At 37.1% G+C, this 22456-nt stretch overlaps 1 protein-coding gene across 1 annotated transcript in view; it reads right to left on the bottom strand.

Moving 5' to 3' along the window:
• LOC140245800 (uncharacterized) overlaps positions 1–22456 on the bottom strand; it is a 137453-nt gene that overhangs the window by 36515 nt on the left and 78482 nt on the right. The window contains 1 exon segment of the mRNA XM_072325314.1: positions 916–1083. Within this exon segment, the coding sequence (XP_072181415.1) occupies positions 916–1083 (168 nt within the window).

Here is a 22456-nt window from a genome sequence, read left to right as displayed (position 1 = left end):
CACAAAAAAAATGATATACCCATAGTACCAATGTTGATGGTGATGTAAGGGAGATAGAGATACTGCCTGCTATGATGACATTCTTCAGCTCGAGAGCCCGAAGGTTTGGCATGGTGGAGATACTCTGAGCGTAGGCCTGTAATGCAGCAGCCGAGATAGAAGGTCCTCCAATGTGTGTAATTGATTCCAGCTATTGTAGAATTTAAGGTAATATTATACAATTTTTGATGATTACGATTTCATATGCTCATAGAAGCTGAGATACCCCTATTATATCAATATGCATATACATATCACGTATACATATATGTATATGTATAGTAAAACACACACACACTTACACACACATCTAATGTACATATATAAATATTCATTAATACAACCCTTGCCGGCATCGAGAGGTAGATCATGAAAAGAAGACTTATGGATTGTAGCTGTGGAGTGAAGAGGGGGATGATGTAAAACACAGATTAAAACATCCATCACTTCAATAAGTAGATACGATGACATTGCCTCAATAAAGTTTTCCATTTAATTTTACACATAAAATCTTCACTATATTTTCTACCCTTTTAAAGAAACCACTACCATCCACATTTGTAATATTAGTATATGTATCTTCTAAGGAGTGACACCTAAAGGTATATACGATTATGGGGTTATGCCAGCATCTCCTTTTCAATTTTCAGTAGACATTAACATTGGAATCATTGTTGTGTGTACTTTGGAAATTCCATCCATTTATTCCTTAAAAAAAAAATGGTTTCTGATCGAATGATTACAATCCTTCTGTATTAAAGAAACTTTGTAATTCCATTCATTTTCGATTCTATTCAAAACGGTCAACATGAATCTCTCCTCTATGGCACACTATACGATATTACACTGGAATATAACAAATGCAAATTAAGATACCCTTGCTTCTAATGCTGATTTCTTCAGGGCAAGAAAGAAACCGTCGGCTATGTTGACTTTCTCTAGCTCCAGAGTCTTAAGGTTTGGCATGGTGCATATACTCTTGGCATATGCCTCTGATGCAGCAGCAGAAATGTCAAGTCTTCCAGAGTGTTTGATTGATTCCAGCTGTGCAGTACATAAAGAGGGTGAGAAATAAAATAAAATACTAAGGGAAGACTATCCTGTCAGTGTGAATACTATACCTCCATGTTTTCATCCCTTTTCCTCCCTCCGACACAAACAAATACGAACAGCACATAAACAAAGAGTACATATTTTCGAATAAGGATCCCGACCGATTGGCATGGAGGCTTGTAACAATTTTCATTCTGAAGACATAATGTAACATTGTGGTCACATAAATGTAAGTTTGAACAAAGCAACAATGTACACCACAAGTAAAAATCCATGAATTCAGATTCTTATGTGTGGCATCTAACAGGTGTTTATTTTTTTTATTTTTTTTTTTACACAAACCTTGGCGACACCAAGAGGTAGATCATAAAATGTGGACTTATGGATTTGAGCTGTGGAGCGAAAGGGAGGGGGGAGTGATTTGAAACACAGATGAAAACACCCATCTCTTCAGGAAGTAGATAAAATGGCATCGCCTCAATAAAGTGGTCCATTGAATTTCACACATTTGAAATCTTCAATCAGTTCTTTTTTTATTCAATTGTAACAAACAAACCACTACCATCTATACTTGTAAGAGTTACGCCTGTATGTATATACGAAAGGTGGTTACTTGTGTTTCGTGGGATGTATGGAACTATAACATTATGGACTAATTGATCTTCATAGGAACTCAGATAAATTAATATCATTCAGATTGACCCTATATAAAGCCCAAAATATTTTCAATTCAATTCAATTCAATTCATGCTTTATTTCATTTTTCGAAAAGAACATAAACATTTCACTTTCTTTGGTAACAGAGAATAAGGTTGCATAGTCAAGACAAAGTAAATTGAGAAAAATAAAATCGAAGAACCTTGGAATGAGAAATACGTTGTAATGAAACTTGACTGAAGTGATAAAGACGACATAATGCGTAAGACATCGAAAAATGGAGGGACCCACTACAAAGACAATGCTTGTAGAATGTGGGCCCCTCAAGTACAGAACGTCAATAGAAATTGAACTGATGCAAAAAGGGGAAGAAAGACTGGGAATAAAGTAAAAAAGAAAAAAGTCTGGAAGGCCTCTAGGAAGAAAGAGTATCAAACAGACATACATACTCAGGCGAGTAAACAGAAAACGAAACTGGGACGGCGAAACTAATAAAGGGGGACTCATAGACAAGACAGAACGAGACAAGACTAATATAACAGGAAGACAATACAACGGACAGAAAGACAGAGCAGATCCAGTGATCCTCGACAGAATTCATTGAAAAAAATGATGGGATGCGTGAAAAGGATACTATTATATAGAAAAGTATAGAGAAATAGATGCAGAAATAATATAAATGAAATCAAACCTACTCTGTAGGTGTCTCAGGACAAGAGAGACGAGAAAATACGGTATATCACTTGTAAGCCAAGTTCTTCGAAAAGGAATTGAAATAAGCCAACAGGCTAATTCAATTCTGTGGGATCATAAAATTGCAATAAAGAAAACTTTAATCTTCTTTTAAATGAATATATAGAGGGGGAATCTTTTATATCATTATTCAGGGAATTCCAGTAAGTTGGTCCAGTGTAAATAAGTGTGTTCTTAGCAAACATCGTTCGTAAAAGAGGTAAATGAAATTCATTGGAGCGTCGAGTGGGATACTCATGGAATGATTGATTTCTTTGAAACATAGAAGCAAAAATGGACGGGAGTGAGTCGTTGCTGTACATGTACATAAATTGCCCCAAATTATATAAAAACAAATCTTTAATTTTTAATAGCTTATTGGAGGAAAATAACAAATTTGAGTGGGAGGGTATGGAAGGATAACAGATGATACGGAGAGCTTTCTTTTGTAGGAGAAACACTCTATCCAGTAGATTCTGATGAGTGTTACCCCATACTAAAACACCATAATTAAGATAAGGCAATATCAATGAAGAATATAACATAAGTAATGATTTTTGTGGAATATACGAATTCATTCTATTTATAACGCCTATATTACGCAAGATTGTGTTGGATATATAATCAATATGTAACTTCCAGGAAAGTTTGTCGTCAACAATAATTCCAAGAAATTTAAGATGTGAAACTCTTTCCAACTGAATATCATTCAAAACTATAGCTGTACTCAGAGTATCAACAGTATTACTGAAAATCATGTATTTCGTTTTTTGGGCATTCAAGGATAATTTGTTGGCTCTTACCCAATTACTCACTTTTTGTAATTCAGAATTAACTTTTTGAACAAGAAAATTAGCATCATTGTGGGCAAAAAATACATTGGTATCGTCAGCAAAATGGATGCAAGGAAAGTACTTTAGATGCCTGACAAAAATCATTAATATAAACAATAAATAACAGTGGCCCTAATAAACTTCCCTGCGGAACACCACAATTTACTTCTCTTATCACTGAACAATTATTTTTGATTGTAACAAACTGTCTTCAATTTTCCAAATAACTCTTGAACCACTCCAAGGCCTTCCCACGTGTTCCGTAATGTGATAACTTGTGGAGTAGAATATCGTGATCAACAGTGTCGAAGGCCTTGGAGAAGTCCAAGAAAATACTAATTAAATGAGAGTGATTATCAATTGCGTGAGCCACTTTATCAATAAAATATAAAAGAGCATGAGTTGTATTATGCTTCTCTCGAAAACCGAATTGCGAATTAGTAAAAATATTATGCAACTTCAAAAAACCAATAGTTCTCTTATAAATGAGTTTCTCTAAAAACTTTGGACAACGATGATAATAATGAAATTGGACGATAATTACTGACATCGGATTTATCACCCTTCTTAAAGGTAGGGGATACCTTTTACAGACCTCCCAAAATGCAGCAAAACATTAAATATGAACCTCAGGGGACTTGCTTAGGCCACTGCTTAGAAATTTGGAAGTCAACAGTTATCTAAAATTTGAATGATGCACAAAACTCAACTACTCAGTAGTTCTGTGTGTCAGCCACACTTAAGCCTTTTTGTTGCAGTCTTCTGTATTTGTTATCTATAAACACAAATCTAAAAGTACAAGAGCTGATGTAATAACATATAGAGTGTGTGGCAAGAATGTATATAGAACTGTTTGTAAGTGTCGATGAACTTTCTTCACGAAATATACATGATGGACACACATGCGGTGCATGGGTCTGCAAAGGTAGCCTAGTAATGTACTGGAATTTACGGTGAGCCCCGAAAAAAATTCAATTCAAAATCTAACGGTCAAAAAAATGTACTAAATGTTACCTTCCACTTTCAATACTTTATGGGAGTTTCTAAAATGATACTCTCTTCAACATACCACTGTATTTATACAACTCTTCATTTAAGGCATGCAAATGGGATTCCCTACCTTTAAATAATGGAATTACTTTGGCCAGTTTCATCTTGTCAGGAAACACACCGTTAGAAATTGACAAATTGAATATATGAACAAGTGGATCAACAACTGAAGATATAACACCTTTAAGAATGAAATTATCTATATCATCATACCCAGAACTCCTCTTGTTCTTAAGAGAAGATACAATATCAATAATCTCATGTCTATTAGTTGGAGTAAAGTAAACAGAATTAGAATTGCGCTGGCCTAAATATTCAGCAAAATGATGCTCTGACGCAGGAATATTTTGGGCGTAACTTTCACCTATCTTTGAAAAGTAAGAATTAAAAGCATTTGCAATGTGAACAGGGTTACTGATGATTTCATCATTCAACTTAATGTTGTCGAAACCAGATTTTTTACTCGAGACATTCATAGCTTGCTTTAACACATTCCAAGTATTTTTCATATCAAACTTGTATCTTTGCAATTGCTTAAAATAGTATCTTTTCTTTTCAGAACGTAGAATCATAGTTAGAGTATTTTTATATAAAGTGTATTTACGTTTTGATCGCTCATTTTTTTCCAATTTGTATCTATAATACAATCGATTTTTCCTGTTAATCGACCGAAGAATTGATTTTGTAATCCATGGCAACCTAGGTGTCTTTTTATAATCTCGTTTATTTTTTTTTTTGTTTCGGAATTACATTATCCAAATGATAATTAAATGTTTCCATGAAATAATCAAAAGACAAATTAATATCATCACTTTCAAAAACTCTTGACCAATCAACAGTTTCGAGAACCGCATCAAGACTAGCTAGCTTTTCAGACGAGACTCTACGACTCAATAAAGGAGATGAGAAAATTTAACATTATTAACTGAGGTTTTAAGCGCAAAATGAGTCATAATTGGATAATGGTCTGTCATATCTGAAAGAATTATATAAGAATTAATAAGGGGTAGGGTATTACAAAACATATTGTCGATCAGAGTAGCAGAGTGATCAGTGACACGCGTAGGTTTCGAAATAAGCGGAAGAAAAGAAGAGGACAAAAATGTTTGAAGAAACTCGTGTGCGGCAGTATCATTTTCCAACTTGAGTAAGTCAATATTGAAGTCGCCGAGGAAGAAACAATCCTTATTTTTAAAAACTGGGGATTTTATCAAATCTGAAAAGTAAGTTAAAAAATCCTTGATATTGGAGTTTGGAAGTCTGTACATAATGCCGACCACAATATTCCTAAGGATGCAAATTTCTAAAAATAATGATTTTGATTCCTTTCCAGGTCCAAGGGGGGGGGGGGGGGGGGCTCATTGTACCCCCTATATAACCTCTTTATTGTTTGACATATCACAGACTTATTTGGCACATGGATAGAGCAACTCATAGTCTACACATGACCCAACATCTAAAATTTCTCAGTTACCTATTAGGGCGGTATTTACCAAAATATAAAGAAATGCATATTAAATATGCTAGAGTCATATTTTTTCTTCATATATTTTTTATCCCCAGTATATATTCCTCCTATTTTTTAAAATCAATCATTTTCATATATACCACAAAGGGAAAGCACGTCAACCTTCACTATCTGTCATGGTTGAAATTTATCTATGTCAACATGTGGGGCGCTTTTCATTGCAGTATACAGAAATATATTAAACCTATGATGCATTGCTTGGAATGGGTACATTATCTTGGTATCACATTTGATATTTCCATAATATTGGAATTTGTAGTTTGCAGATTTATGAAAAGAACAACAAATCATATTACAGGCAAAGCTTATGTGAAAATGATACAAAATAAACGGGCATTCTTGGAAAATGCTGCATTTTTTATTATTTCAATTATATCTATTGTTTTATGCCTACGTGAAGGATATAACAAGAAAATCATTTCAGGGTAATTCACGACAATTATTACTTCACATTTTGGTTCTTCCAGCAAATTACAGGCAAGAAAACCCTAATTTCATCCTTTAAAAGTTGATTAAAATTGTAACAGTAAATTGTGACTTTTTTTTGATGGCTGCCTGAAGTGTGTTTGTGTATCAAAATCTGCTCTCCAAATCTCTCCTGAAATGCGTGTGTGAAAGGACTTTTTCTGTGAACTGTGTCTATATCTTGGATATATGAAGAGTTTCAAAAGGTACAACATCCATAATTTCAAGTTCTCAGAAAAACATGATTTTTTAAAGTATCATATTTAGCAAGCTCAGACTGGAATGATATTTCGCCCTATTATACTGCTAGATGATACATTACTAAAACCACTCTCTAAGAAAATCCAGGTCCATTCATTTATTTTTTTTAATGAATTAAACATTTTTATATTTTGTGAATGTAGTACCATTTGCAACCGAAAGTGGAAGTAGTACCTTTTGAAACCGAAATTTCACATGCCAGAGATGTATTTAGTGTGATGTTTTTTTTTTTTATCTATTTCTTTTCAGCAATGGTGTTGATGGGGATGGGATACGAGGTCAAGGGGGCCTAGGTAATTGACAATGCCCTGCCCTATTTAGCATCAAGAATAACAAACCAATGTGCATCGCTAATGCCCCACTTCTCCCTTGCTGACGAATATTTTGAATGAATGACTGTCATTGGTCATAAGCGTGGGGGGGGGGGGATTCATTATACGAGAACGGTTATAGATGGGGAGGGGTCACAATATCTCACCAGGTGATTTCTCTCTTCCGTTTTCTCCTTCTGTTTTCCTCTCACGAGCTTTATCTCAAGATCTCTTATCTTTTTCCTCTTTGTATTAAATTTTTGACCATTTTTCTCTCTGTGAATTCTTCCTTCACATGTCTCAAGAATACTGTATTCATTATCTTTTCTTCATTTTTTCTTCAAAGTAACTTCTAAGCGAAAAGGTGGAAAAGCGGCATCTGAATGTGCTGTATTTTCTCAATGGTGTAATTGAATTCATTACATGAATTTCATTCTTGTATCTTCTTTATCAGGTAAGATGAATCTGATAATCTAATAGCTGACAGTAATCAAGACCTTCGATGAGTAATATGACACCTATACTAAACACACATTTGGTATTACCTTTGTGACATTGTATAAGTAAAAGATGTCATGTACAACAATGAATATATATCTATTGTTCAAAGCTGTATGTCACTATGTACTTTCAAGCCCTGGGGCCTGGTACTTGACATCATGCATAGAATAGCACAGCATACCCACAGGTAAAGCACTGTTGGTAGGGATGTCAGAATTTCATTCCATTGTTTACATCTAACAAAGTAACTGAGCTTTCAGACTAGTTGTCAAACACTTATTAGCTGTTAAGCTATTTATGTAAGAAATAGGCCTTACCTCCAAAATGTCTGTACTTTATTCTGGGTACAATTTATGGCTCAAACTCAACACCCTGGCAGTAACCCACGGTACCGGTAACTAACAGTATGTGGGACTACGTGAGAGTTGGGTAATTTCTCCAGTTTCTCCTTTGCTCTTGTCGACTGCTTTTCATTCTCGATCCTTCTCCTGGGGTGGTTTGTTTTATCAATGAGTTCTCCTTCATTTTCCTACATAGCTTGATCGAAATGTTATGAGTTTTTCAAGATATTGGTCAGATTTGAGTGGTGATTTTAACAGAAAGCCAAAAAGCCAAAAGGCCAACTTCTTTTGTTTACAGATTATTAAATCAGTAGATAATAGTAGAGGGTCAAGCCAAAGCTGCTCTCTGATTGGTCAATTTCCCGATGATGTCATTGGAGTGGATGTAGTACCTTTTGCAACCGAATTGATTTTTAAGTGTAAATTTTTAACACTTTCTGGTTGGAAATTCAGCTTTTCGTTAGTATAGGTGTAAAGAGGTCCTAAAAATGAGTACATCAAGACCAAAAAGGGAATTTTGATGGAAAATGGATGGAGTACCTTTTGCAACTGAGCTCTTCATAATATGAAGCATTCAGTACATTGTGAGTATGTCGATATTGTATAGTTCATCGCTCAAGTGGAGTAGTTCTGGAACTGAAATCTTTGACTCGAGAGCTCCATGAATCAACTTTGACTGTGTTGGTCCCACATATTGACACTTCTGTGACAGTTCAACCCTCTACCCTGTATCTGCCAGTCCTCTCAATCTTCATTGCCTGGGTCATCCTTGAAGGAGAGAACAATTCACACTAATCCTGTTGCCTATTGTCGAGACACAATGGCCACTACCGCTGGAGGACCCAGCACAAGACAATCTGCAGCTGTGACATGCCAGGTAGTGAAAGAGCTTGTGAAGAATGACGAGTTCAGCTCACTCCTGAAATCCATTGTACGCGAGGCCAGGGAAGAAAAAAATGGGAGAACTGATGAAAACAATCCAGGTTGTTCAGGGTGAGGTGCTGGACCTGCAACGGAAACTTCACACGAAAGAGAAAGAGATCGATGCATTGAATAAAACTGTGTCAACACTCAATAGTGAACTGCAAAAAGTCAGCAATATAGTGTCAGTGACCTCGAGCAGTACTCTCGACGTTCTTGCATTCGAATCTTCGGTGTGGAGGAGAGGCCTGGCGAAGACACTGAGGCCACCGCAGCACACATCATCCGTGACCGGCTTGGAATCACCTTGACGCCAGGAGATGTAGATCGCTGCCACCGCACTGGAAAATCACCAAAGTCAACGACAACACCAAACACCCGAGAACAAACAAGACACCATCGGTCAATCATCATGAAGCTATCGGCCTACAAAAAGGGACGTGAAGTACTTGTGAACAGGAGGACGCTGAAGGGATCTGGAATTTCCATTGTGGAGGATCTGACAGTCAAAAACCAAGCACTCCTGGCAAAAACTCGAGAGAACAGAAAGGTTCTGGCAGCGTGGACAGTAGATGGCAAGGTTATCGCCCTTCTGCCTGCCAGTGGTGGAAAAACTGGAAAAGATGATACGAAGTGAAGATGACCTCATTCTATAGATGTAATCTGCCTATACTCTTGTTATCCTTTCTCAGAGAGCTTATTGTTTTTATGTATTTGGGGCTACTTCCATGTTTTAAGCCTCATTTTCTTTTGCATATTGTATTGTTTTTATTCTTTTCTAGTATTGGTTTATAACTTCGCTCAGTGAATGTGTCTGTGTGTTCATTTCAGTACTTCTTCTACTCAGTCATCGCTGTGTTTCAGAAATTGTACCATTTAATCACATATGTGATGACAACGAATTCAAATTTACCCTATATCAGTATTTTCATTTGTCAAAAAACATTGATAGATATATCAAAATTGTATTCACTTGTGATAAAACCTTGTGAAATAAATTCAGCGAATTTTGATAATGAAACATTGTATGATACAGATATTAAAGATGACAATCGAATGATAACAAGGCCTAAATGTCAATATAGTTCCTGATTTTCTCATGAACAATTAGATTTCTCTGTTTTTCACTTAAACGTGAGAAGTCTCCCTAAAAACTTTGATCAGTTTAATATGATGATTTTATCACTTGATTATAGTTTTTGTGTTATAAATCTCTCTCTCTGAGATTTGGTTTCATGAAAATACAAATTTCAAATGTTATAATATTGAAAATTATTCTTTGTCTTATATGTTTAGAACTCAGAAGGCTGGCGGTGGAGTTGCTATGTACATCCGGAATGAATGTCATCATACAGTACGCAAAGAGTTATCATGTATTACAACAGAATATGAAATGCTTTTCATTGAAATAGTCATAGAGAAAAAGTCTAATTGTAGCATGCATTTACAGACCACCAAATACTGATATACCTTTTCCTGATAAAATGCATAATGTAATAGAAAAATTGGAATTTGAAAAGAAAGATATTTACTTCACAGGAGATTTCAATATCGATTTATTGAAATATGGCGTACATAATAAAACACAATATTTTTTGGGATATGATGTATTCATTTAATTTATACCCTTTGATTACAAAGCCAACTCGTGTATCTACCAAACATGCTTCTTTGATTGATAATATTTGTACGAATGTTTTATTGAATGATCAGCTTCCGACTGGTATCATCTATAAGGATCTTTCTGATCATTTTCCAGTTTTTTGTACACTTAAAAGAAAATTCATGGTTGTGGTAGACAAAGGAAAGAAATATGTCCGGAAAAGATGAATAAAAAAATGAAAATATATCATTATTCAAACAAAAATTGAGGTTAACTGATCGTACAAATGTTTGCAATCAGAATGGTGTAAACGAAAGTTATGATTTTTTCCTTGAAATGTTTTCCTCCATATAGCAGTTGTTTTCCACTGCGATCTACTCCTTTTAATTCAAATAGTTTACGTTGTAGAAAGCCTTGGATTACGAAGGTATATTGAAATCTATACATCATAGAAATAAGCTGTACAAACTGAGTTCGAAGAATTCAAGAGTTACATATCATGAGAATCATACGAATTATAGAAATGGACTTACAAATACTATATGATATTCAAAATATAGATATCATACTGATAAATTTTCTTTCATAAAATGTGATATGAAGAAAACATGGCAATGTATAAATTATAGACTTGGAAGGAAGAAAGATATCTCACTACCTAAATGTATGTATAATGATAATGTGAAGTTTTCATCGAGACAAGATATTGTACAACAGTTGAATTCTTATTTTGTTAATGTTGGGGCAAAACTCTCATCATCAGTACCGAACTCTTCACGTGATTTTACTGATTATTTTTCTCGTCAAAATAGTAACTCTTTCTTCTGTACATCAGTATCTACTCATGAAATAGTAGATATGTCTGCATCTATTCAAAGTTCAAAGGCAAGCGGTCCTGATGATATCTCGCCAAGGCATTCATTGTTTTGTTGAACCTCTTTGTTATATTCATAATTTATCTGTGCAGTCTGGTGTTGTCCCTGATAATCTCAAAATAGCCAAAATTGTTCCGTTATTCAAGAAGGATAATCCAGAATGTATTGAAAATTATAGACCGCTTGCAATTCTTTCTATTTTTGCTAAAGCTTTGGAAAGACTTATATACAATCGTCTCTCTAAGTTTTTAACCAGAAATAATGTATAGATACCTGAACAATTCGGATTATTTCTCTACATGTTCTAGCGTAATATCCTTCACAGATTATATTTTGCAGAAAATTGATGATGGTAATTATTGTTGTGGAGTATTTATGGATTTGTCAAAAGCATTTGACACCATCCACCACAAGATTCTAATAAAGAAATTGTATTTATATGGAGTGAGAGGTGTACAATTACAATGGTTTGAAGATCATTTGTTTTATAGAAAACAGTATGTGATGGTCGATGGTGTCAGACTTCTTATCTCTCTGTAAATATTGGTGTACCACAAGGTTCTGTTTTGGGTCCTTTGCTTTTTGTTATTTATGTTAATGATATAGTAAATTGTTCTTGTGTTTTTAAGTTTTCACTCTTTGCTGATGACACAGTGGTTATGTTTTCACACAAGAATATTGCTTTATTGATAAGGACAGTGAATATGCAACTTCAGTTATTAAATGAATAGTTCAAGAGTAACAAATTATTTTTGAATTATCAAAAAAAGAAATATGTTATTTTCCATTCTATAAATAAAAGAGTATTGTTGAATAGTGATACTTTAAAGATAGATAGCAATATAATTGAAAGAACTGATTCAATTTCTTTTCTAGGTATACTTTTCAATGAATCCCTTAGTTGGAAACTTCATATATCCAATGTTTCTTCAAAGATCTCACGGACAGTTGAGATTTTATCAGAACTGAAAAATTTTTTTTTAAACCAAGAAATATATTATCATTTATAACTCTTTAGTATTGCCACATGTGAATTACTGTAATAAAATTTGGGGCAAAACATATAATGCACATATTAATAAACTTGTTCTTCTTCAAAAACGAACAATACGTTTAAGAAATAATGCCCCATATTATAGCCCCAGTATATCTTTGCTTACTAAATTATAGATTTTGCCACTGCATGAACTTGTCAGATTGAATATCCTTATCTTTATGTTTAAATAGGTATCCGGGCACTTACCCCCTGGAAAACTACCCTCCGGGATAACTACCACCCGGATAATTACCGCCCAGGAGGGTGTTTCATAAAGCTGTTCGTAAAGTTACGAACAACTTGCGAGCAACTGGTGATCACTTCTTGTGCTGAATTATGGAAATTCCGATATGTATAGCACATCAGAACTGATCATCAGTCGCTCGTAAGTTGTTCGTAACTTTACGAACAGCTTTATGAAACAGGGCCCAGGTCTATTCCCCCCTAGGGCAACTACCCCCCCCCCCCCCCGGACAAATACCCTCCTAGGGCAATCACCCTCCGGGGCAATTACCACCTAGGACAACTACCACCCGGTCAGCTACCCTCCTACGGCAACTACCCCCAAGGGCAATTACCCCTAGGACATCTACCCCTCGGATAACTATCCCCGGGTAACTATCCCATGGATAACTACCCCCGGATAACTACCCCCCCCCCCCCGATAACTACCCCCCCCCCGATAACTACCCCATAATAACTACCCCCCGGATAACTACCCCCTGCGTAACTACCACCCGGATAACTACCCCCAGGATAACTACCCCTAGGATAACTACCACCCGGTTAGTTACCCCCGGATAACTACCCCCAGGATAACTACCACCCGGATTACTATCACACGAGATACCCCCCCCCCCCCCGCCCCTTCCGGGTACTTACCCACTAGACAACCCTCCCTCCCCAAAAGCTACCACCCGTTGTAATTTTTCCGTAAGTTCATAACACCATATCAGAAGACTAAGCTCATGTACATTAATGCATCTTTCTCTTACACTGTCATCATTTACTCTTTTGGCTTGTCATATTCTACCGTTATAACACATAAGACATTAAACCTAAAAAAAAATAGAGTTGATTTCAATGCAATTCATATTCCCTTAACATTAGCGAGGGACCCTTCGATATAAAGCCATAATTTCTGATAGGATCCGGGCACGGTTTTATGAAAGATATCAGTCCTGACCAGCTGTCAGTCCCACACATTTACCAATCGTTGTAGGCTGATCCCAGCAGGTCCATAGTAACAAGTCAGTGACTAGAGCTTATCAATCAAGCAGAACCGATGGTTTTATTTAAATTATTAGCGACTAACAAGATGTCATAACTGGCAAATTTTATCAAACGGTGCCCTAATCTGTCATATAAGTGTATAATTACAGCTTATTTCACATTCAAGTAGAATTGTGCTAGTTTTCAAATTAAATGTTCTCGATACTTAAAGGGGAAATCCAGTTCAAATATAAGTTAGTCTGATTAGAAAGAGTAAAATATTACGAGTTTAACGGTATTTTTTTTTTTTACAAAACACCCCTAGTTGCTAACGAAGTCTTTTGTCCTGCACCCTCTATTTGAATAAATCTAGAAAGTTGTAGTTGACAAAATCCTTTTTACATTAGGGCTGCCCTGTTTTATCCAAGCCATCTCAAGACTATTTTTTTTTTCACTAAAACTTGAATCCTTCTTGGAATAATGTGCTCTTTAATATTTCGTTAGGGGTTTCTAGTTATCTCATCCAAAAGATGTTAAAAACCTGAAGTTAGGTCTCGACCAAAATCAGACGATATGAAAAAATGTTGGGTTTTTTTTTTTTCAATTCAAATAGCAAACGTTGTTCGAAAATAGCAATGAGAGACGTTATTTTCTGGGGGAGAGTTATTGTAAGAGGAGTTATTCTTTGGAGCCTAATCTTAACAAGGAGTAATTGTCAAGGGAGGTAATGCTCTGTGGCGATTATACGAAGGAGGTGACAATCTCTTCCCACATCCCTGATATACTAGTTGTTAATGCCCAATGACGCAGCAGGGCAATTCCGAATGAGCGTTAACGGTGCAACAGTAAAATAGTTACAAAATTGATGAAACAATGCAAAGAAAGCAAATTAAGAGAGAGAGACGAAGTACACAAATAAAGATACAGTGCACTCCCGTTACAACGAACACGGTTATAACGAAATTTCGTTATAACAAAGCAAAACTTCTGGTCCCAAAATTATCGCCACTAAAGTCTATGGTACAAAATTCGCTTATAACGAAGACGGTTATAACGAAATTTTCGTTATCATGAAGTCTTTTCTGCGCGCCACTGACAAAGAAACACCAAAGAAATGTGCTCCGTTATAACGAAATGCGGATCGCATTCGAAAATGCGTAGCGGAACAAGCTTATTTTATAACGTCACTGCATGAGCGAACGCTTCACATCACTGTATGTTCACTCAGTGTATTACACACAGTTTCCGAGAGGATCTTGCATTATTGTAATACAATAATCTGAATGCAGATAAGGTTTGTTTTCTTGTTCCGAAGTCCTTTAATACAACTAAATGTCCGTTACTTCGGAAATGAAATAGGGTTATTGTATTCTGTTTGCAAGTGATGATTCATGGTGTTTTTGTGCTTCAACTGGGCAAATTTGAAGGGAAGTTATCAAGTTGTTCCCTTGTATTTTCAAGATTTGGAAATCACTTGGCTAATACTGGAAGGAAACCACCATAACCTGCACTCTTGCATCCCATGTACAGTACCAATGTCTACAGCACTACAGACTGCAATCTTTTGTGAGAGGATTAGCATCTTTCGCTGCAAGAATGGCAGGGATCAAACTGTGGTCTTTGTGCTTTTTAGTGACTATAGTCACGGTATCTTTGACCCGTGGACTTGAATGCAACTATCCTCTTGATGCCATTGAATGGAGGAGAGCTGCATGCATTGAGAGTACATCCAGAGGCTCCCGTGTAAAACTCTATGGACAGCCATTCCCATACTACAGCAACTCTACAGCATGTTTTCAACTAGCCATCCAGTTGTCTGGGGACGTCCAACTAAATCCAGGCCCATCAAGCGACGAGCGTCACAACGATCTTCAAAACCACCGCGACATGGAATTGCCCTCCCACTGTCAGGCGAACATAAGGTATGATGTTCCCACACTTCATCGTCTGAACATCAAACGCCAGCAGTCGATGCTATCACAGGATTTATGGCACAGGATCTGTGAGCTGGGTATCGGACGTAAAAGACGTACTCATTGTGGTCGACGAGCCACCAAGACTCACTCTGAGATGCCTACTACCATCAGGGGTCACCGCTCTTCAGACCAGAATGAAGAGAAAACTGTTTGTAATCCCCTTCAAGGCGATGACGACAACAATGAACTCACTGAACATTTGACTGATTTTACTTTCTCTGTTAACATACACTGTAGGGATTGAAATTAGCACATGTAAACATTTGCAGTTTGTTTCCAAAATGTGACCATATCAGGGAAAAATTTGTGAATAATCCCTTTGATGTTTTGTCTTTCTCTGAAACCCATTTGGATAACACTATCAACGATGCAGAAATACAATTTGAAGGATTTTCAGTTGAAAGAAGGGACCGGAACCGTCGCGGAGGCGGTGTGGCAGTCTACGTTTCCAATGCGATAGCATACAAACGGAAATATGATTTTGAGCACCCTGATATTGAATGTTTGTGGATAGAACTGAAAATCACCAACATGAAACCTATTCTGATTGGTACATATTATCGTCCTCCTAACAAAATCAGACACACGATATAATGAATGTATGGTTGACAGCATAGCCCAGGCCACGCATACCGATCTCGAGAGTGTTATATACTTGGTGATTTCAATTATGATATGTTCACGATGAGAGAATCTCGGGTAGTTAAACAGTTATGTAATCAATATAATTTGCATCAGGTGATTGAGCAAGCGACTAGAGTAACTGAGAACTCTTCTACATTTATTGATCTTGTTTTAACTAACCGACCTGCAAATGTGTGTGAAAAAAATGTTGCCACGCACGGGTTGAGTGACCACAAGCTCATATGTAGTATATAAGCATTAAAGACTAAAATTACCTCCCAGGATTGTGCATACACGGGCTTTCAAGCGTTTGAATGTAGACGCTTTTTGCAAGGCACTCTTAGATGCCCGTACGGATACGGTTGTTAAACAGGGGGATTTGGAAGAAGGATGGAAAGTATTGAGAAACACTTTTACTGAGATCTGTGATACCCATGCTCCTTTTATTTCGTTAAGAGTAAGAGGGTTAAAGACACCATGGGTTACCCCGGAGTTCATTAATTTGTCACGTGAAAGAGATTATCTCCGTGCGAGGGCTGAGCGAACAATGACTCTTTAGCATGGAGACATTTCAGAAGTTGTCGAAATCATGTGAATAATCTGAGGACCACACTAAAAAAGGAGTATTGCCAATATCAATTGTGTTAAACAAAAATAATCCTACTCAACTATGGAAAGTGTTAAAAGAGTCTTTCTCCTACTTCAACGTACAGTGTACCGTCCAGTATAAGTCGAAATGGTTGCTGCGAGACAGATCCATTGAAAGTGGCTGATACATTTAATCGTTTTTTTTTTTTTGTGTGTCAATCGGTAGTGAACTGGTAGCTAAATTCTCTTCTGCAGAAACCAGAGTTGCGCATGGGGATAATTATCACTCAGTCACTCCAGGTACCTTCGCTTTTGTGAATGTAGATGAGAGTTTTGTTATGAAATAGTTGCAATCAATTCGGACTGACAAATCAACCGGATTGGACGGTATCAGTGCCCGCCTGCGTATTTTTTATTTACACGCAAGCCTGTGGCTTTTGGCAATTAAATTCAATGTAACCTCTCCTGATGCGTCTACGCTTACTCCGCTCGGGTTGTGCGTTGCGATGAGTTCTGTGAGTATTTCTGTGGTACAGTACCCTCCGCTCGCAACGATTCGATTCGTACACGTGCATGCAGTGAGTGTGTGCACGCGCTGTGAAAGTTTTGCTTGCCGTGGTGGACCCTCATCCGTGCAATTACTACAGAAGTACATGTATAAATACGTATAAAAACGGGTGAGAGTGCGAAAAACAAGACAATACAAAACAAAACAAAAAATCTGACAAGAAGGAGAGGGGGAGAGAGAGAATCATAAGAAAAGAGATAAAAAAGCAATGAATATTCGGTGATATCTCATCAATCATGCACAACAGTGATCAATATTATTGCGGGTTCCATGGAAGACCACAACTTTTGGTATATGATGGGGATGTGCAAGCCACTAATGGGCTACAGTGACCAAAGATTATAGTTAACGCTTATAGTCTAGGTCCAAACATGTCGTGAATTCACGTATTGGTTATGTGAGGAGGGACTGAAGATCGATGAAGCCAATCCTGCCTACCGCCACCCCACCCCCCCCCCCACGATATTGAAACGCATATCGACCAATAGGCCTACACATGCTGACGAGTAATGTATAATGTAACAATTTTCGATCTCCATAGATTGGTGATTGACAAATTGACAGGAAAGATTGAAGGGAAAAGGAGTGGAGAAGGAGCGCATGGATGGAAAGCTTGAAGGGAGAGTAATTGAAAGTTATGGAATAGGCTATTATGCAATGGTACATGTACATGCATAAGAGTTGTGAAATAACATGATCGCTTAAATCTATATACATTGTATGTACATGTATTTATTTCTCAGCCCCAACCCCCTCTGTTATATCTGTTGCTATTAAAGGCCCCTAAGTTTATCTTCAGACTGATGGTATGTTTTGTTTCTCACTGACCTCTCCGTCTTTTCTTCATATACTAGTTTCAAAGACTCACTCTGCATTTTCATTTTCCGACCTCTCTCGACTTCCTCCTCTTTCAAATGCAAGACTCGTGTATTTTTCCCTTCCTCGATCACTGCTTGAATTCTCATACAATTGATTTGTTTCTCATACTCTCTCCCTCTCTCTCCTTCTCTCTTTCTCATTTTAGAACTTTACAATGTTTGTTTACAAGACCACTTTCTATAACTCTCTACAGTGATCGGTTTGTCTAGAAAAAGTCATGTGCAAATTATATACGAAGGAAAATTACCCCACTATTGCAGGAATTCATTATGCATTTTATTCACTTCTTTATGTTCAAGCACTTTTTTCATGAAGGTATACAGATGTAATCTGATCCTCCAATATCTAAGAAGTATTGTAATACAAACTAGAACTATCACTCAATGTTGTACTTTAACACAGTTACTGACATTTGCCACATCTCAAGTAAAGTGCTCAAAACCTTATTAAGTGAGTGAATGAATCAACAGTTTCTATGATTTTCATTAAAGATAATGTTACCATGGCAACACAATGTCTGACATTAAGAAAAAAAATGAAGTTTGCACAGCTCTATATCATAGCTGTCACATGTGCCAAATTTCAAGTCAAATGCTCAAAAACTGAGGGAGTTAAAGGACAAGTTCACCCTCATAGACATGTGGGTTGAGTGAACACAGCAATATTAGCAGAGCACATCATTGAGAGTTTGAGGAACATCAGACAATCCGATCAAAAGTTATGAATTTTTGAAGTTTCTGCTCACTCAAGGTTGGATGAGAAGACTACTATAGCTTGTGATGTCACATGAGTACAACGATATAAAGAAAGAATAAGGAAAATTTGACATATTTTCACTTTTCTCGCATAACAAAAGAACACTTGACTTCTCCCTTTCAGAAGGCAGGGGGAATAATATTACCCTTAACATATATGTCAGTAACAAGTCGAAGAAATATGCACTTTATTCAAAAAGTAAAGTTTTGTGAAATGCTCTTTTTATTTTTCTTTATAAATATGGTTGTACGCATATGACATCATACACTGTAGTAGTCTTCTCATCCTGCAGTGACTACGCAGATTCTTTAAAAATTCATAACTTTTGAAAAGGATTGTCAGATTTTCCCCAAACTTTCACTGTTGTGTTCTATTGATATTGCTGCATTCACTCAATCCACATTTATATGAAGGTGGACTTGTCCTTTAAGTTAATTCACAATATCATTGTATGATTTTATTGTATGATTTTCATTCAAAATAAAATCATGCTGTCACCATATTGTGTCGAGTCCATCAATGTCAACAATATTCGACCACTAATGTGGCTGTCGTATCTTTAAGCTATATGCTTATTTGACGACAGTCTTCTGCATTCACACTCCCGATCTTGTGCCATCATTCAGTGACATCATTTATTCCGAATGGTTTCCAATCGACGTGTTCTCTTACTCTTTTCTTTAATCTGTACACGTATATCTCAGTTTTATATTCGAATGTACATACTGTATGTTCCATTCTCTTGTAAACAACAAGAAATGACTATATCTTTTTTGTTTTTCCATAATCTTTTATTGATTCCATATTCAATACAATTTCATGATAAATCAAATCACATGTATTACAGAATCCACGATTCAACAAAGCCAAGCTGTACTTTCAGCAGGAACAGTGCATTTTTGTAATACATGATCGATGCAGAAAATTTTTATTGATTTGTATTTATATTGTATAATGTCATAACAACCACTTATGTCATAAGACGTAGACGACAAATTTCATAACGACCGCTAATGTCATTACACGTCGACGGCAAATGTCATAATGACCACTAATGTCATAACATGTCGAAGACAAATGTCAAAAATTTCAATTTTTACTGCAAATGTCATCACATGACACGTCGACGACAAATTTCATAGCGACCACTAATGTCATAACATATGGACGACAATTGTCAAAATCGGATTAATCACAAATGTCATAGCACGTCGACGACAAATGTCAAAATATCAATTTTTACTGCAAATGTCAACACGTCGACGACAAATTTCAGAACTACAACTAATGTCATAACACGTCGACGACTAATATCAAAATCCGGTTAACCACAAATGTGATAACACGTTGACGACAAATGTCAAAATTTCTGTTTTTACTGCGAATGCCATACCACGTCGACGACAAATGTTAAAATCGAATTAATTACAAATGTCATAACACATCGACTACAAAATATGTCTAAATCTCCAAATTTACTGCAAATGTCATAACGCGTTACAGGGGAGGATCCAGGAATTCCGTAAAGGGGAGACGCCTTTACAAAATCAAAGGCATGGCGCAACCCCCTCCCCTTTTTTAATTTTATTTCTTTTGTTTTAGCAAAATAATAATAGAGACGGGGAGGGGCGCCGCGCCCCCTCTAGATCCGCGACTGCGTCGTCAAAATTTCCATTTTTATATACTTCATTAATGTCATAACACGATGTGTTACACGACCAAAAAAAAGGTTAATGGCAAAACCATGAATGCTGCATTACAGGGGCGGATCACGGAATTCCGAAAAGGCGAGGCGCCTTTGCAAAAGTAAAGACTGCCGCACCCACTCCTTTCTGCTCTTTCTTTTTTCGTTTAAACAAAAGAAATAAGAGGAAAATAACGAGGGGGGGGGGGTTGCGCCAGCCTTTCATTTTGAAAAGGTGTCTCCCCTTTACGGAATTCCTGGATCCGCCCATGAAATGCAAGCAATGAGTTTTGACATTTGTGGATGACGAAATCGCGGGGTGAGAGGGGGCGCACCCCCTTCGATGACCCTTTCTGTTTTTGTTAAAACAACAGAAATAAAAAGAAAAAATAGGGGGTTGCGCCAGCTTGTATAGTTTTGAAAAGTCGCCTCCTTGTAATGCAAGCATTTGGGTTTTGCTATTAACCTGTGGCTGACGCAGTCGCTGATCTAAAGGGGGCGCGGCGCCCCTCCCCGTCTCTATTTTTGATAAAATCAAAAAAAGGGAGGAGGTTGCACCAACCTTTGATTTTGTAAAGGTGCCTCCCCTTAACGGAATTCCTGGATCCTCCCCTGTGACGCAGTATGACATTTGCAGTAAATTTGGAAATTCTGATATTTGTGGTCGACGCGTTATGATATTTGTGGTTAATCCGACTTTGATATTTGTTCCATGTGATTTGTGGTCACTATGACATTTGTCGTCGAGGTGTTAAGACATTAATGGTCGTTATGACATTTGTCGTCGACATGTTATGACATCAGTGGCCGTTATGACATTTGTCGTCTACGTGTTATCACATTTGCAATAAGAATTGAAATGTTGACATTTTTGGTCGACGTGTTATGACATTTGTGGTTAATCCGAGTCTGACATTTATCGTCGACATGTTATGACATTATAGTGGTCATTATGACATTTTATCTTCGACGTGTCGTGACATTAGTGGTTGTACTGTTGAAGTAAGTTTTGTGCACAAGGCAGTGGACAGGGTGTGCATTTTTATGTTATAGTACGGTAGGTGAATGGGGTCTGCGCGAGTAGACTGTGCCGGCTGACCACGGCTTTTTAAGACCGCACTACGGCGGAGGGCCATTGTCAAGTTTCTTTACCTCTGTGGAGGCTGGAGAGATGTGCTGGTAGCTCTTTGTTTCAAAGTCCTAATGGGGGAAGTCTCTCCCCCATCTCCTTTTCTCTCTAGGCCTGGAAGAGGCGAAAAGAGGAGCTAACTTTTTGTAGTACATGCACAGTGCCCACGCTGGTTAAAGTTTCTTTTGTATGCTTTGTTGGCTTTTTATACGCTTGGGTGCCCAGCGTCTTCTCGCCTTAGCTTTTATTTTAGTTTGTGAGTTTACAAAGTGCTTAATCCATGGCAGGGTTCAGCATCGGGGCTTTTACCAATGTACAGTATTCTGTAGAGTGTAGTTGAGAGCGTGTGTGTCGTGTATATAGAGAGAGATAAGTTAAGTCAGTGTGTACGGAAATGAAGTTTGTGTTAATGAGAAATAATAAATGTAATAGGACATCTGGTGATAGAGTAACATGTAGTTAATAGTACTAAGGGGTAGTTTGGATAATGTGTTGTATGTAATATGTCAGCGTACATAGTGTATGTGAAACTTGTGATTGTTGCGTTTTTGTAAATTGAAAGTATTATGTATCATGTTGAATGTGAATAAAGACTTTGCAGAACTGTGTTGATCAAGCCAGATGTGTTCTCCCCCTGCTCTCTATACAGGTGTCATATCTCGCAAGGTTAGGGACCTGTTGCATCGTCACCTCCCCCCCCCCCCCCATTTTGTTTCGGTAGCGGTTTCCAATATCGCTGTATTTTAATTGTCTGCCTGCTGTCAATCATGCTGTCTGACAACCGAGCAGTCTGTCAACAGCCACGCGAACTTTCTTTGTGCGCCGGCACGAGAC

The sequence above is a fragment of the Diadema setosum genome, unplaced genomic scaffold, assembly GCF_964275005.1.
Source record: "Diadema setosum unplaced genomic scaffold, eeDiaSeto1 scaffold_35, whole genome shotgun sequence".
Lineage (NCBI taxonomy): Eukaryota > Metazoa > Echinodermata > Echinoidea > Diadematoida > Diadematidae > Diadema > Diadema setosum.
The sequence above is the reverse complement of the archived record's forward strand: the minus strand, read 5'-3'. Positions and strand labels throughout refer to the sequence as shown.